The 11,199-nt window shown below is 65.7% G+C and overlaps 7 protein-coding genes across 7 annotated transcripts; 3 read left to right on the top strand and 4 right to left on the bottom strand.

Moving 5' to 3' along the window:
• Nucleotides 1-2: 2 nt before the first annotated feature.
• On the bottom strand, nt 3-1,200 carry MJAP1_001353 (uncharacterized protein; the record flags this gene model as incomplete). Its single annotated transcript, XM_060265315.1, has 2 exons — nt 3-853; nt 876-1,200. The coding sequence occupies 2 exons, from the start codon at nt 1,198-1,200 to the stop codon at nt 3-5; spliced, it is 1,176 nt and encodes a 391-aa protein (XP_060121298.1).
• Nucleotides 1,201-1,258: 58 nt separating this feature from the next.
• Nucleotides 1,259-2,826, top strand: MJAP1_001352 (uncharacterized protein; the record flags this gene model as incomplete). Its single annotated transcript, XM_060265314.1, has 2 exons — nt 1,259-1,376; nt 1,460-2,826. The coding sequence occupies 2 exons, from the start codon at nt 1,259-1,261 to the stop codon at nt 2,824-2,826; spliced, it is 1,485 nt and encodes a 494-aa protein (XP_060121297.1).
• Nucleotides 2,827-2,829: 3 nt separating this feature from the next.
• MJAP1_001351 (uncharacterized protein) lies at nt 2,830-3,770 on the bottom strand (the record flags this gene model as incomplete). Its single annotated transcript, XM_060265313.1, has 3 exons — nt 2,830-3,371; nt 3,394-3,670; nt 3,693-3,770. 3 exons carry the CDS (start codon nt 3,768-3,770, stop codon nt 2,830-2,832), a joined length of 897 nt encoding a protein of 298 aa, XP_060121296.1.
• A 74-nt stretch (nt 3,771-3,844) lies between these two features.
• On the top strand, nt 3,845-5,470 carry MJAP1_001350 (phosphoacetylglucosamine mutase; the record flags this gene model as incomplete). The annotated part of the gene is made up of 1 exon (XM_060265312.1): nt 3,845-5,470. The coding sequence occupies one exon, from the start codon at nt 3,845-3,847 to the stop codon at nt 5,468-5,470; it is 1,626 nt and encodes a 541-aa protein (XP_060121295.1).
• Nucleotides 5,471-5,496: 26 nt separating this feature from the next.
• MJAP1_001349 (uncharacterized protein) lies at nt 5,497-6,956 on the bottom strand (the record flags this gene model as incomplete). The annotated part of the gene is made up of 3 exons (XM_060265311.1): nt 5,497-6,633; nt 6,677-6,838; nt 6,861-6,956. The coding sequence occupies 3 exons, from the start codon at nt 6,954-6,956 to the stop codon at nt 5,497-5,499; spliced, it is 1,395 nt and encodes a 464-aa protein (XP_060121294.1).
• A 39-nt stretch (nt 6,957-6,995) lies between these two features.
• Nucleotides 6,996-9,281, top strand: TRP3 (anthranilate synthase / indole-3-glycerol phosphate synthase; the record flags this gene model as incomplete). Its single annotated transcript, XM_060265310.1, has 1 exon — nt 6,996-9,281. The coding sequence occupies one exon, from the start codon at nt 6,996-6,998 to the stop codon at nt 9,279-9,281; it is 2,286 nt and encodes a 761-aa protein (XP_060121293.1).
• A 221-nt stretch (nt 9,282-9,502) lies between these two features.
• Nucleotides 9,503-11,161, bottom strand: MJAP1_001347 (RING-type E3 ubiquitin transferase; the record flags this gene model as incomplete). Its single annotated transcript, XM_060265309.1, has 5 exons — nt 9,503-10,547; nt 10,583-10,711; nt 10,735-10,951; nt 10,974-11,126; nt 11,149-11,161. 5 exons carry the CDS (start codon nt 11,159-11,161, stop codon nt 9,503-9,505), a joined length of 1,557 nt encoding a protein of 518 aa, XP_060121292.1.
• Between the last annotated feature and the right edge of the window lie 38 nt (nt 11,162-11,199).

Here is an 11,199-nt window from a genome sequence, read left to right as displayed (position 1 = left end):
TTCTATGCCGTACTTGTCCGTGCCGCATCGAGCTGCACGGCACCTACCGCCGCCGTCTCGGAGAGGCGCCCCGCAGCGTGCGAGAGCTGGTTGAGCAGGAGCATGCTCTCGAGGCGGTTGGGCTCTGCCGGGATCTTGAACATCTTGCTCACGTCCTCGATCGGGAGCGGCGCGAGGCCCGCGGCTTCGCGCGAGGCGTTCTCGGCCTTTTTGCGCTGGACATACGCGTCGGCGCGTCCCTTTTCGCGCGCGACCTGGCGCGCCTGGTAGCCGACGTTGCCGGCCTCCGCCGCGTACGTCTCCATGGTATCGAGCGTGGTCTCGACGCTCGAGACAAGCACCGGCTCGAGCGCCAGGTTGAGGTCCATGTAGTTCGGCGGCACTGCCTCGTTCGGCGGCGCGTGCAGCGCCTCTTTACTGGTGCGGGGCACGACGCGCGTCGGCTCCGGCGCCTCGGTCGTGAGCGTGGTGAGGAACGCATTCAGCAGCGCGGTGTTGTGCAGCTCGACCGGGATCTCCACGAGGATGTTGGAAAAGGTGAGGCGGTGCTCGGTGAGGTTCTGCACCGTCATCTTGCCCTTGCGGTACGCGTCGACGAACGACGACGAGAGGCGGAAGGCACGCACGGCCGTATTGCCCTGCGCGAGCTGCGCAAAGTCGTGCACGAGCAGCACGGCCTTGCCGCGGCCCTGGTTGCCCTCGCGCTCCATCAGCAGCGAGAGCGTGTTCAGCCCCTCGACCACGGCCGAGTTGAGAAAGGGTCCCAAGAAGCAACCCTGGTACAGCCCGACCGGGTTCACGTCCGCGCTCACCTGGCGCAGGAGCTTGAGCATCTCGCCCATGTATTGCATGGCTGCGTCAGAACATGTACGTACCACCCTTGGTGCTGCGCTCCTCCTCGTCGCTGCGGTCGCGCGCGCCGGGCAGACCAAACACATTGGACACCTCGAGCGTGCCGCCGACGTCCACACCCAGCAAAGCGCCCCACGCGTTCGCGCCGTTGCTCGCGTGGTTGTCCTTGCAGTGCTTCACGATCTTCATGAGGACCATGCCGTCGATATGCACCTCGGTAATGACTTCCGAGTCGAGCTGCATCGCCTCACGATCCAGCTCGTTCATCGCAGCAATCTCCTCTTCCGTAGGCTCATCAGGCACCTCTTCAGGGCGCGCCACAGCAGCCAAGCTCTCCATGCGGCTCATCTTGGCAGAAGGAAAGACGAAGCAAAAAAGTCACGTGGAGGGTGCGCCGTGCGCTACCATGACGGCCCACGCGCCGCCCAGTGCGCTGGATGATACGCTCGCGCGTATCGGAATGGGGCCATACCAGTGGCACCTGTTGGTGCTGAGCGGGATGGGATGGGCAGCAGACAATGTGGGTAGCGTGTCTGACGTAGATGTGGATCCAGGGGACCGCCATCCTCCTCCCGCGTGTGCAGTGTAGGTGGTGCGACTGACCCAGACCACTGGCACATTAGCGACGCGTACATCGGCGTGCTCACCTCGTCCATCTTTGCGGGAATGACGCTGGGGAGCGTAGTGTGGGGCTCGTTTGCCGATTTGTACGGCCGCCGGTACGTGTTTCTGCGCACGCTCGCCATCACCGCCCTCTTTGGCGCGCTGCTGAGCATGGCACCGTCGTTTGCGGTGGCGTGCATCTTGTGCTTTGGCGTGGGGACGGGCGTGGGGGGGAGCATGCCGACTGATGGCACGCTCTTTCTGGAATCGATTCCGAAAAAGCGGCACTACTACCTGACCGCCCTTTCCGTCTTTTTCTCGCTAGGGTCGGTCGTGTGTGCGGTGATTGCACTCCTACTCCTCCCGGGCAACAGCTGCACGAACGATGCGCCGTGCAAAAAAGGCGACGAAAACCAGGGGTGGCGTCACGTCGTGCTCAGCCTCGCGGGCATAACGGCGCTCTTTGCCATGCTGCGCATCTGGCCATTCGACGTCCAGGAAAGCCCGACGTTCCTCGTCGCGACACACCGCCTGCAGGAAGCGTGCGATGCGTTGCAAGAAATTTCCGAGGCGAATAGCGACGCGACGGGTCTGTCGCTGCCCGACGTGCAGCGCCCCGAGGCGGACGAGGACCCGGTGGCGGCGGGTGTTGATGCCGACGCCGACGCCGACGAGGACTCGGAAACACACGCACTGATGGGCACGCCATTCATTCCCCTGCTTGGCTCCCTGCCAGAACGCCTGGCAAAGCCGCTGCGCGACCTCGCGCGGCGCAGCGCACCGCTCGTTGCGCCGCCGCACCGCCGCGCCGTTCTGCTGACATGGGCGCTGTGGGCGCTAATGTCGCTCGCCTTTACCATGTTTAACGCATTTTACCCCATCTACTTGCAGCGCAAGCTTGGGCAGCATGATGCGGATGAGACACAGGCCCTGCGCGACTATGTATGGTACGCGCTGAGCAGCGTTCCCGGCAGTCTGCTCGGTGCGCTCCTCACCGAGTCGCCGCTCGGGCGGGCCAAGTCGCTGGCGCTTGCGCTTCTCGCGACGGTCGGCGCGCAGGTGCTCTTTTTGCTCACCGAGGAGCCCGCGTACGTTGTCCTCTCGGGCATGGGTGTCTCGCTCGCGGCGACGACCGCGTACGCGATTCTGTACGGCTACACGCCGAACGTCTTCCCCACGTCGATCCGCGGCACGGCGTGTGCCGTGGCGAGTGCGCTGGGCCGCATTACCGGCATCGCAGCGCCGCTGCTCGCCGGCGCGCTGCTCGAAATGCGCGTGACGCTGCCGATCCTTACCAGCATTGTGCTCTTTAGTCTATGTGCCGTGACTGCGCTGCTGCTGCCGAGCAAGACGCGTCTGGTGCAACTGTAAATACTAGTCCCGCTTGGGCGCCACCACCGGAAGCTCGTTGCCGCGCAGCCGCCCCGGCGTATTCCCCGCCTCGAACCAGCGGCTCTCGTGGAGCGCAGCCTGGCGCTCGTTCCCGTTCCAGTACAAGAGCACCTGCACGGCGATCACCGCATTAAAAACCGTCGCCAGCGCAAAGCCCCAGAAAAGCAGGTGGTCGTTGGTCTCGGTGAGCGTCGTAAAGACGCGCGCAAGCGTCCCGAGGAGCTGCGCAAAGACGACGAGCACGCTGAGCTGGCCGGTGGCCTTGTCGCGGTGCAGCTCCATGATCTGCGGCACCTTGGACGCAAGCGACACCGGAATCGTGAACGCCTGGAGCGTCTTGAGCAGCGGCGGCGGCACGGCCGTTTCCGAGATGAGCGCCAGCGAGCCGAGGACCATGAGCGTCGCGCCGACCACGACGTACAGCGTGTTGGTCGAGATGCGCCGCGCGCGGCAAAAGGTCGTGACGCGGCGCGAGTACGAGTCCATCGGCGAGTATGCAATGATGAGCAGCGTAATGACCATGTCTGGGTAAGCCGCGCGACGTACTCTGCACGGTCAAGCTCGCATTCTCGCCATAGGTGCTAAACGGAATGCGCAGGCGGATCGCGTACACGAGGCTGATTGTGTACGCAATCACCTCGAGGATATACATCGCCAGGCTAATGCCTGTCGCGCTGCGTGCGCTCACAATCTTGTAGATCTGCGGAAACTTGATGATGCTGCCGAACACCACAATCCCGAGGCCGAGGCCTTTGGAGAGCCCGAGGCGCAGGCACTTGACGTCGGTGTAGTTGACGTCCCAAATGAGCGAGTTAAAGCATTCCTGTCTTAGCCATTCCACCTACCTGGCCGAGGATATACCGCGCAGGGTCCAGCAGGAACCACGGCAGGTTCCGCGTTACGGTCTGCAGCGCGGACTGCATCGTGCGGTGGAGGACACGTGGGAGCGCGTCGGTGGAGGCGTGTTGCTCCGAGAACGGGCCCTTCTTCTCCCATCATGCAGGCTGAGACCAAAGCGCGTATTGTACAGGCTTCGGCCGCGCACCTGAAGCCGGACGCGCGTCTTGTGTACGGCACGGCCGGTTTCCGTACCAAGGCCGAGCTGCTGGACAGCACCTGCTTCCGCATCGGCCTCATTGGCGCACTGCGCAGCATGGCGCTCGGCGGCCAGGTCGTCGGGCTGATGGTCACCGCGAGCCACAACCCCGAGCCGGACAATGGTGTAAAGATGGTGGATGCGCACGGCGAGATGCTCGAGGCTTCGTGGGAGCCGGTGTGCACCAAGATTGCCAACGCGAGCACGCCGGACGAGCTGCTCGCCGAGCTCGACAACGTCGTGAGCACGTTCAAGGTCGATGTCGGCGTGCGTCCCCGGGTCGTGTACGCGTGGGACACGCGTCCGTCGTCGCCGGCACTCGTCGGCGCGATCGTCGACGGCCTCCAGGCGTTTGACACGGAGAAGGTCGAGGGCGGCCTGCTGACCACGCCCCAGCTGCACTACCTTGTCCTGGCGCTCAACACCCAAGGCACGCCGGACGCGTACGGCGTGCCGACCGAGGAGGGCTACTACGAGAAGCTCGGCAAGGCGTACCTTGCTGCAACCGAGGGCCTCCCTGCGCCGGTGCCGCTCGCGGTGGACTGTGCGAATGGTGTCGGTGCCAAGGCGCTCCAGGGCCTGATGCACCACGTCCCCGCGGAACGTCTCCCGCTGATTCCCCTGCGCACCGAGATGCACGCCCCCGGCAAGCTGAACGACCAGTGCGGTGCGGACTTTGTCAAGACGCAGCAAAAGCTGCCGACGGGCTACGCGTCCGAGGACGCGGTCAAGCCGAATGCGCTCCTGTGCTCGTACGACGGCGACGCGGACCGTATCGTCTTTTACTACCTGAGCGGCCCTGCGAGCGACGCCGCGAGCTTCCACCTGCTCGACGGCGACAAGATTGCGAGTCTCGCGGCCGACTACCTGTCCGAGCTCGTCAAGACCGCTGGGCTGGACATTAAGCTCGGCTGCGTGCAGACTGCCTACGCAAACGGCGCCTCGACCAAGTACCTGAGCGAGCGCGTGCCGGTGTCGTGCACGCCGACCGGCGTCAAGCATCTGCACCACGAGGCGGCCAAGTACGCGATCGGCGTGTACTTTGAGGCGAACGGCCACGGCACCGTCCTCTTTTCGCCGGACGCGCGTGCCGCGATGAAGGCCGCGCAGCCGTCGACGCCCGAGGCGAAGCAGGCGCTCGTGCGCCTCGAGAACATGGCCGAGCTCATCAACCAGACGGTCGGCGACGCGCTCTCCGACATGCTCATGGTCCTCGCGATCCTTGCCGCGCGCCGCTGGGGCCCGGCCGAGTGGGACGCGAGCTACACGGACCTGCCGAACAAGCTGCTCAAGGTCCAGGTGCCCGACCGCACGCAGTTCAAGACGACCGACGCGGAGCGCCGCCTCACTGCGCCCGACGGCCTGCAGGCCAAGATCGACGCGCTGGTCGCCAACTTTACCCAGGGCCGCTCGTTTGTGCGCCCCAGCGGTACGGAGGACTGTGTGCGTGTCTATGCCGAGGCCGCGACGGCGGACGAGACCCAGGCGCTTGCCAAGCAGGTCGCCGAGCTCGTCGAAAGCGCCTAACTAGTCCTAGCTTTTACACACTACACTTATGCGCTACCGATCGCAAATGCCACCGACGGGCCGCCGTCATTGTACTGCATCTTGGAAATATAGTTGCGGCCCGACGTGTCGTTGAACACGAGCTTCGCGTAGATCGTCGCGCCGAGGTACGGCAGCAGCTCGAGGTGCTCCTTGAACTCTGGGAAGTAGTCGGGCACCTTGTGCGCACGCACCGCACGGGGCTGCGCGGGATTCGGCTCGCCGACGACCTGCGCGCCCTCTGTCGGCTCGTTCGCGACGTAGGTCGTAAACGAACGGAGCAGCTCCGGCACAAGCCCCTTGAAACGCGTCGCGCTGCCCGTTACCACGAGGTTCTCCCAGAGCACGGTGCGCCGCTCGCTCGGCTGCACATGCGCGGCGGCCATCGCAACCGCTTCCGGCACCGACACGCAGATCGGCTCGCCGCCGATGCGCCGCGCGTGCAGCGCCTGGCGCACGGCCGGGGGCGCAGGCAGCGAGAGTGTGACGCGCTCCAGAAGCTGGGGGTGCAGTAGCGGCTCGTGGAAGCGCGTGCGCACGCGGCCCACCGGCACCGACACGCCGCGGAAGTCGACGTGGATCACGTCGCTTGCCAGCGGCTTCTCGTTCTTCTTTTGGCGCTCCTTGACCACGTCGCGCTCGCGCCCTTCGACGAGCGCCGCGGCGACGTCAAACGAGTTGTCTTCTGCGTCTGGCTCGTCGAGGCCCGGTACATCTGCCGACACGTCGATGCGCACATGCCCCTCGGCCACGAGGAACTGCGCAAGAGCGTACGCGAGCGCCTCGAAAGAGAGGTCCGGTGTGACGAGCGGCTGGAGCGCTTCCCGCACCGGCGCGTCGTGCACGAGCAGATAGGCGAGCCACCAGGTGCAGTGCACCGTGCCGAGCTTGCTGAGCACCGCGGCTGTCGGCACGATCGCGCAGTCGCTCACGGCCACCGCGCTCGTCTCTTCCGCGCCGACGTCGACGACCATCGCGTTGAGGACGCCAGCAGCGTACGCGGCGAGGAGCGGCACCTCGCTGATGCACAGCGCGGGCGTGTTAAACTTTTCGAAAAAGATCTGCGCCGTGCGCTCGTACGCGCCGCGCGATAAGGGCATCGGGAGCGCGACCATCGTAAAGAAGGTGTTGTGCGACGGGCGCACCTGGAGCTCAGCGAGGATGTGTTGCCTGTGTGAGCCATGCAACGTACCACAGCGCCGCAAGCGCGTCCCAGTCCTGCACGTCGCCATTCGCCAGCGGACACACAATCTCCAGCGCCTCGTTCGCGGCCTCGGCACGGGTGAGCGCCTCGCCAACGAGGTACTCGCCCGAGTCGTCCGTGCGGCGGCCGACACGCGCGGGAAGCGTCTATATGAGAAAGGATACGTACCACGTCCGGCTTCGCAAAGGGATCTTGGATACCGACGCCCGCACACACCTGCTGAGCATCGTGCACGAGCAGCAGCGTGCTCGCTTCACGCGTCATGACGGAGGACGGAAGCCACGTGGCTCTGACTCCACCGCGATGCACGACGAGGAGAGCGACGGGCGGATCGTCATTCCGGGCCCCCTGGGACCGGAGCACGGCGTGACGGTGATGATTGACAACTACGATAGCTTTACATTCAATGTGGCGCAGTACCTCGTGGCGCGCGGCGCGAACCTCGTCATCTTTCGGAACGACAAGGTGACCCTCGAGACGATCGAGCGCCTGGAGCCGGTGAACCTCGTGATCAGCCCGGGGCCTGGCCACCCGCTCGAGGACGCGGGCATCTCGACGGCGTGTATCCAGCACTTTGTGGGCAAGATCCCGATCCTGGGTATCTGCATGGGCCTGCAGTGCATGGTCGCCGGCCTCGGCGGCATCGTCGAGTACGCCGGCGAAATTTTTCACGGCAAGACGTCGGCCATTACGCACGACGGCAAGGGACTCTTTCGCGGCCTCGACTCGCCGATCACGGGCACGCGCTACCACAGCCTCGCGGCGCGCATCACGGCGCTGCCGGAATGCCTCGAGGCGACGGCGCACGTCGACAGCGGCGTGATTATGGGCGTCCGCCACAAGGAGTACACGATGGAGGCGGTGCAGTACCACCCAGAGAGCATCATCTCGGAGCACGGAAAAGATATGCTCGGCAACTTTTTGTCGTGGCGGGGGGGTTCGTGGTCCGCGAACCCGTCTGCAGGTGTCGCGGCGGCGTCGCTGGCCAAAGAGACGATCCTCGAGCGCATCTACAAGCAGCGCAAGCTCGACGTCGCGGCCGCACGCGCGCTTCCGGGCCGCTCGCTCGCGGACCTCGAGGCGTCGCTTGCCTTGCACCTCGACCCTGCGCTCGTCGCTTTTCCGGAGCGCCTGCTGCGTGGCGCGGAAAAGACGGTCGGCGTGATGGCGGAAATGAAGCGCGCGAGTCCGTCCAAGGGCGATATTGATATCGCGGCGCACGCCGGCGCACAGGCGCTCGCGTACGCGCGCGCGGGTGCGAATGTAATTAGCGTGCTCACCGAGCCGACCTGGTTCAAAGGCTCGCTCGAGGACCTGGCGCTCGCACGCCAGGCCGTCGCGCGCCTCGCGGACCGCCCGGCGATCCTGCGCAAGGACTTTGTCGTGGACGTATACCAAATCGCCGAGGCGCGTCTCGCGGGTGCGGATACGGTGCTGCTCATTGTCGCGATGCTCGACGACGCAACGCTGTGCACGCTCTACAACTACTCGATGAGCCTCGGCATGGACCCACTTGTCGAGGTCAACACGGCGGCGGAGATGGAGCGTGCGCTCTTGCTGCGCCCCCGGGTGATTGGCGTCAACAACCGCAACTTGCACACCTTTGATGTGGACATGTCGCGCACCTCGCAGCTGGCCAAGGCCGCGATCGACCAAGGGACGATCCTCGCGGCGCTCAGCGGCATCCAAGGCCGCAAGGACGTCGAGGCGTACGAGGCGCAAGGCGTGCACGCGGTGCTCGTCGGCGAGGCGCTTATGCGTGCCGCCGACAAGCGTACATTCATCGCCGACTTGCAGGGCCGCACGCCGAGCGCAGACGACGTGCCGCGCCGCCTCGTCAAGGTGTGTGGCCTCAAGACGCCGGAAGCGGCGGTGGCCGCGGCGGATGCGGGCGCCGACCTGCTCGGCATGATCCTCGCCAAGGGCACCAAGCGCTCCGTCTCGCACGACGAGGCGCGTGCGATTGTCGACGCGGTGCACCAGCGTGCGCCGCGCGAGGTCGCCGAGCCGCGGGTGGCGGCCGAGTGGTTCAGCTGGCACGCCCAGCGCCTCGCGGCGGCGGCCGCGCGCCGCCCGCTCGTCGTCGGTGTGTTCCGCGACCAGACCGTCGAGGAGATTGCGCAGGCGGCGACCGCGCTGCAGCTCGATGCGGTGCAGATCCATGGGCGTCTCGAGCCGGTGGACTGGGCGCGCTTCTTGCCGGGCGTCTTTGTACTGCGTGTCGTCCACGTCCCGGCGGACGTCACCGAGTGGAAGCGTGGGCAGCACCCTGCGCTCGACCAGGCGCTGCGCCCCAACTACCACCATGCGATCCTATTGGATACGGCCGGCGGTGGCGGAGCAGGCAAGGCGTTCTCGTGGGACGTTGCGCGCGCGATTGCCGCGTCGGACGCCGTGACGAAGCTTGTCAAGACGCACGCGGTGGCCCCTACTCCCTTCTTCCTCGCAGGCGGCCTGACGCCTGAGAATGTCGGCGAGGCGCTGCGCGAGTCGGGCGCGATGGGTCTCGACACGAGCTCGGGCGTAGAGACCGACGGGGCCAAGGACGTGGAAAAAATTCGCGCGTACGTTGCAAACGCGCGCAAGTAGAAAAGCCGAGGGCAATAGGAGGCAGTGTTGCCTAGAATGACGGAGGGGCGCCCGCGTCTTGCAAGGGGCCGGGGCACGATCAGCTGCCGACACCTGATCTACACGATCGGCAGCGAGACGATCGGCGGCCGTGATCAGCACTCGATCGAATCAGCACCGACACACGACCACCCACGCCACCCTTCTCCGCATCCTGCGCGTAGCTCCCTACGAGTCTATTTTCATGCCTCTGCGCCCGCGCCGAGCACACGCACCGTGCGGTCGAGACCGGCGACCACCAGCGCGCCATCGACGGGCGACCACTGCGCACCAGTCTCCTCGGCAGCGTTCTGGTCATAGGTAAAGGCAAGGCTCAGCGCCTTGCCGCCAAACACACGCACGTCTGTACCGACGACCGCAAGGAGCTGCGCCGTAGGATCGAAACGGACCTGCGACACGACGTAGCCCTCCGGAAGCTCGACCGTACGCGCGACATCGAGCTTGCGCAGGTCCCAGATCTTGACCTCGGGCGCGTCGCGCGTCGCGGCTGCGAGCAGGTATCCGTTCGGCGAAAAGTGCAGCGCGTGCACCGCGCCAGTGTGTCCACGGAACACGGCGCTCTGCTTGCCCTGCTTCACGTCCCAGACGCGCACCGCGCCGTCCGCCGTACCGGTCGCAGCGAGCTGGCCGTCGGGGTGGAACGCAAATGACGCGTACTCAAAGCCAACCTCGTCGTCCTCCTGCGGCGCTTCGACGTGCAGGAGACGCTCACCCGAGTCGAGCGCGTGCAGCGCCCACGTCCGGTCGCGGCTCGCACTACCGACCAGCAAGTCGGTGGGGTGCACGTCGACACCGACCACCTCGTCGCTGTAGCCCTTGAGCGTGTGCGCAAGCGCGTACTTGTCGTCCTTGGCCACGTACACACGCACGGTCTTGTCCGCACTGCCGCTCACCGCGTACGCCGGCGCCGGCGCCTGTGCGGCCTCGGCACCGACCGGCGGATTCGCGCGGCCCGCAAAGGCGACCGCGTTCACGGGCTTGGTGTGCCCCTTGAAGGTCGACAGGACCTTTTGCGTGGCGCTGTCCAGCACCAGCACGGCCTTGTCCTTGCCGCCGGTGAGCAGCAGCGCACCGTTAGCGCTGACATCCAGCGCAGTGATACCAGGCGCACTTGCGCCGTGCAGCGACGTGATCGCCGTCTGCTCCTGCAAGGACGCCGCAGTGGTGGGGGTCGTGTAGCCCTGCGGCGCACCCTGCTTGATCCGCGATCGCCGGCCGCTCGAGAGGCTGTGTGAGCAAAAACAAAAAAAATCTCAACGTACGTAGAGGCCGTCTCGTCGATCGACTGGAGCACCTGCGCGGGAAGCGCGGCGCTCGGCTCCGCCGGTGCCATCTCGACATCGTCGCTCTGCGGCGCGACGCCGAGCGAAGTGTGGACGTTGGCGAGGGCGCTGCGTTAGCAAAAGACACGTACTCGCGAGCCTCGTCGCGCTCCTTCATGAGCCGCGCAATGACGCGCGTGCTGGCGTCGTTCGTATACAGCGCGTGCGCGAGGTCCTGGCGCACCGCGTCGTACTGCTTCTTGAGCGCGAGTGTCTCAAAGATCATGGCATCGTACTCGTTCTGCAGCGCGACCAGCAGCGATGGCACGCTCGAGTGCGTCGGCGGGCGCGGGAATGCCGTGTGCGGCGCTGGGTAAGTCGGAACACATACACGTCTTGACCGCGACGAGATCGTCGAGGCTCAGCTCCTCGTTCGTGATCGGGTCCTTGCCGTTCTCGTCAATGTAGCGCTCGATGAGCCGCTTTTCAAAGAGAAGCCCGCTCTTTGTCGAGACGACAGGCTCCTTGGGCGCCTCGCCAGAAACTGCGTTAGCCAGACGACGTACTTGCGCAGAACATGGTGGTGCCTACGGTGCGACACGACGAAGATCACGTGA

The sequence above is a fragment of the Malassezia japonica genome, chromosome 2 (genome assembly GCF_029542785.1).
Source record: "Malassezia japonica chromosome 2, complete sequence".
NCBI lineage: Eukaryota > Fungi > Basidiomycota > Malasseziomycetes > Malasseziales > Malasseziaceae > Malassezia > Malassezia japonica.
Note: the sequence above shows the minus strand (reverse complement) of the source record. Positions and strands in the feature narration are given on the sequence as shown.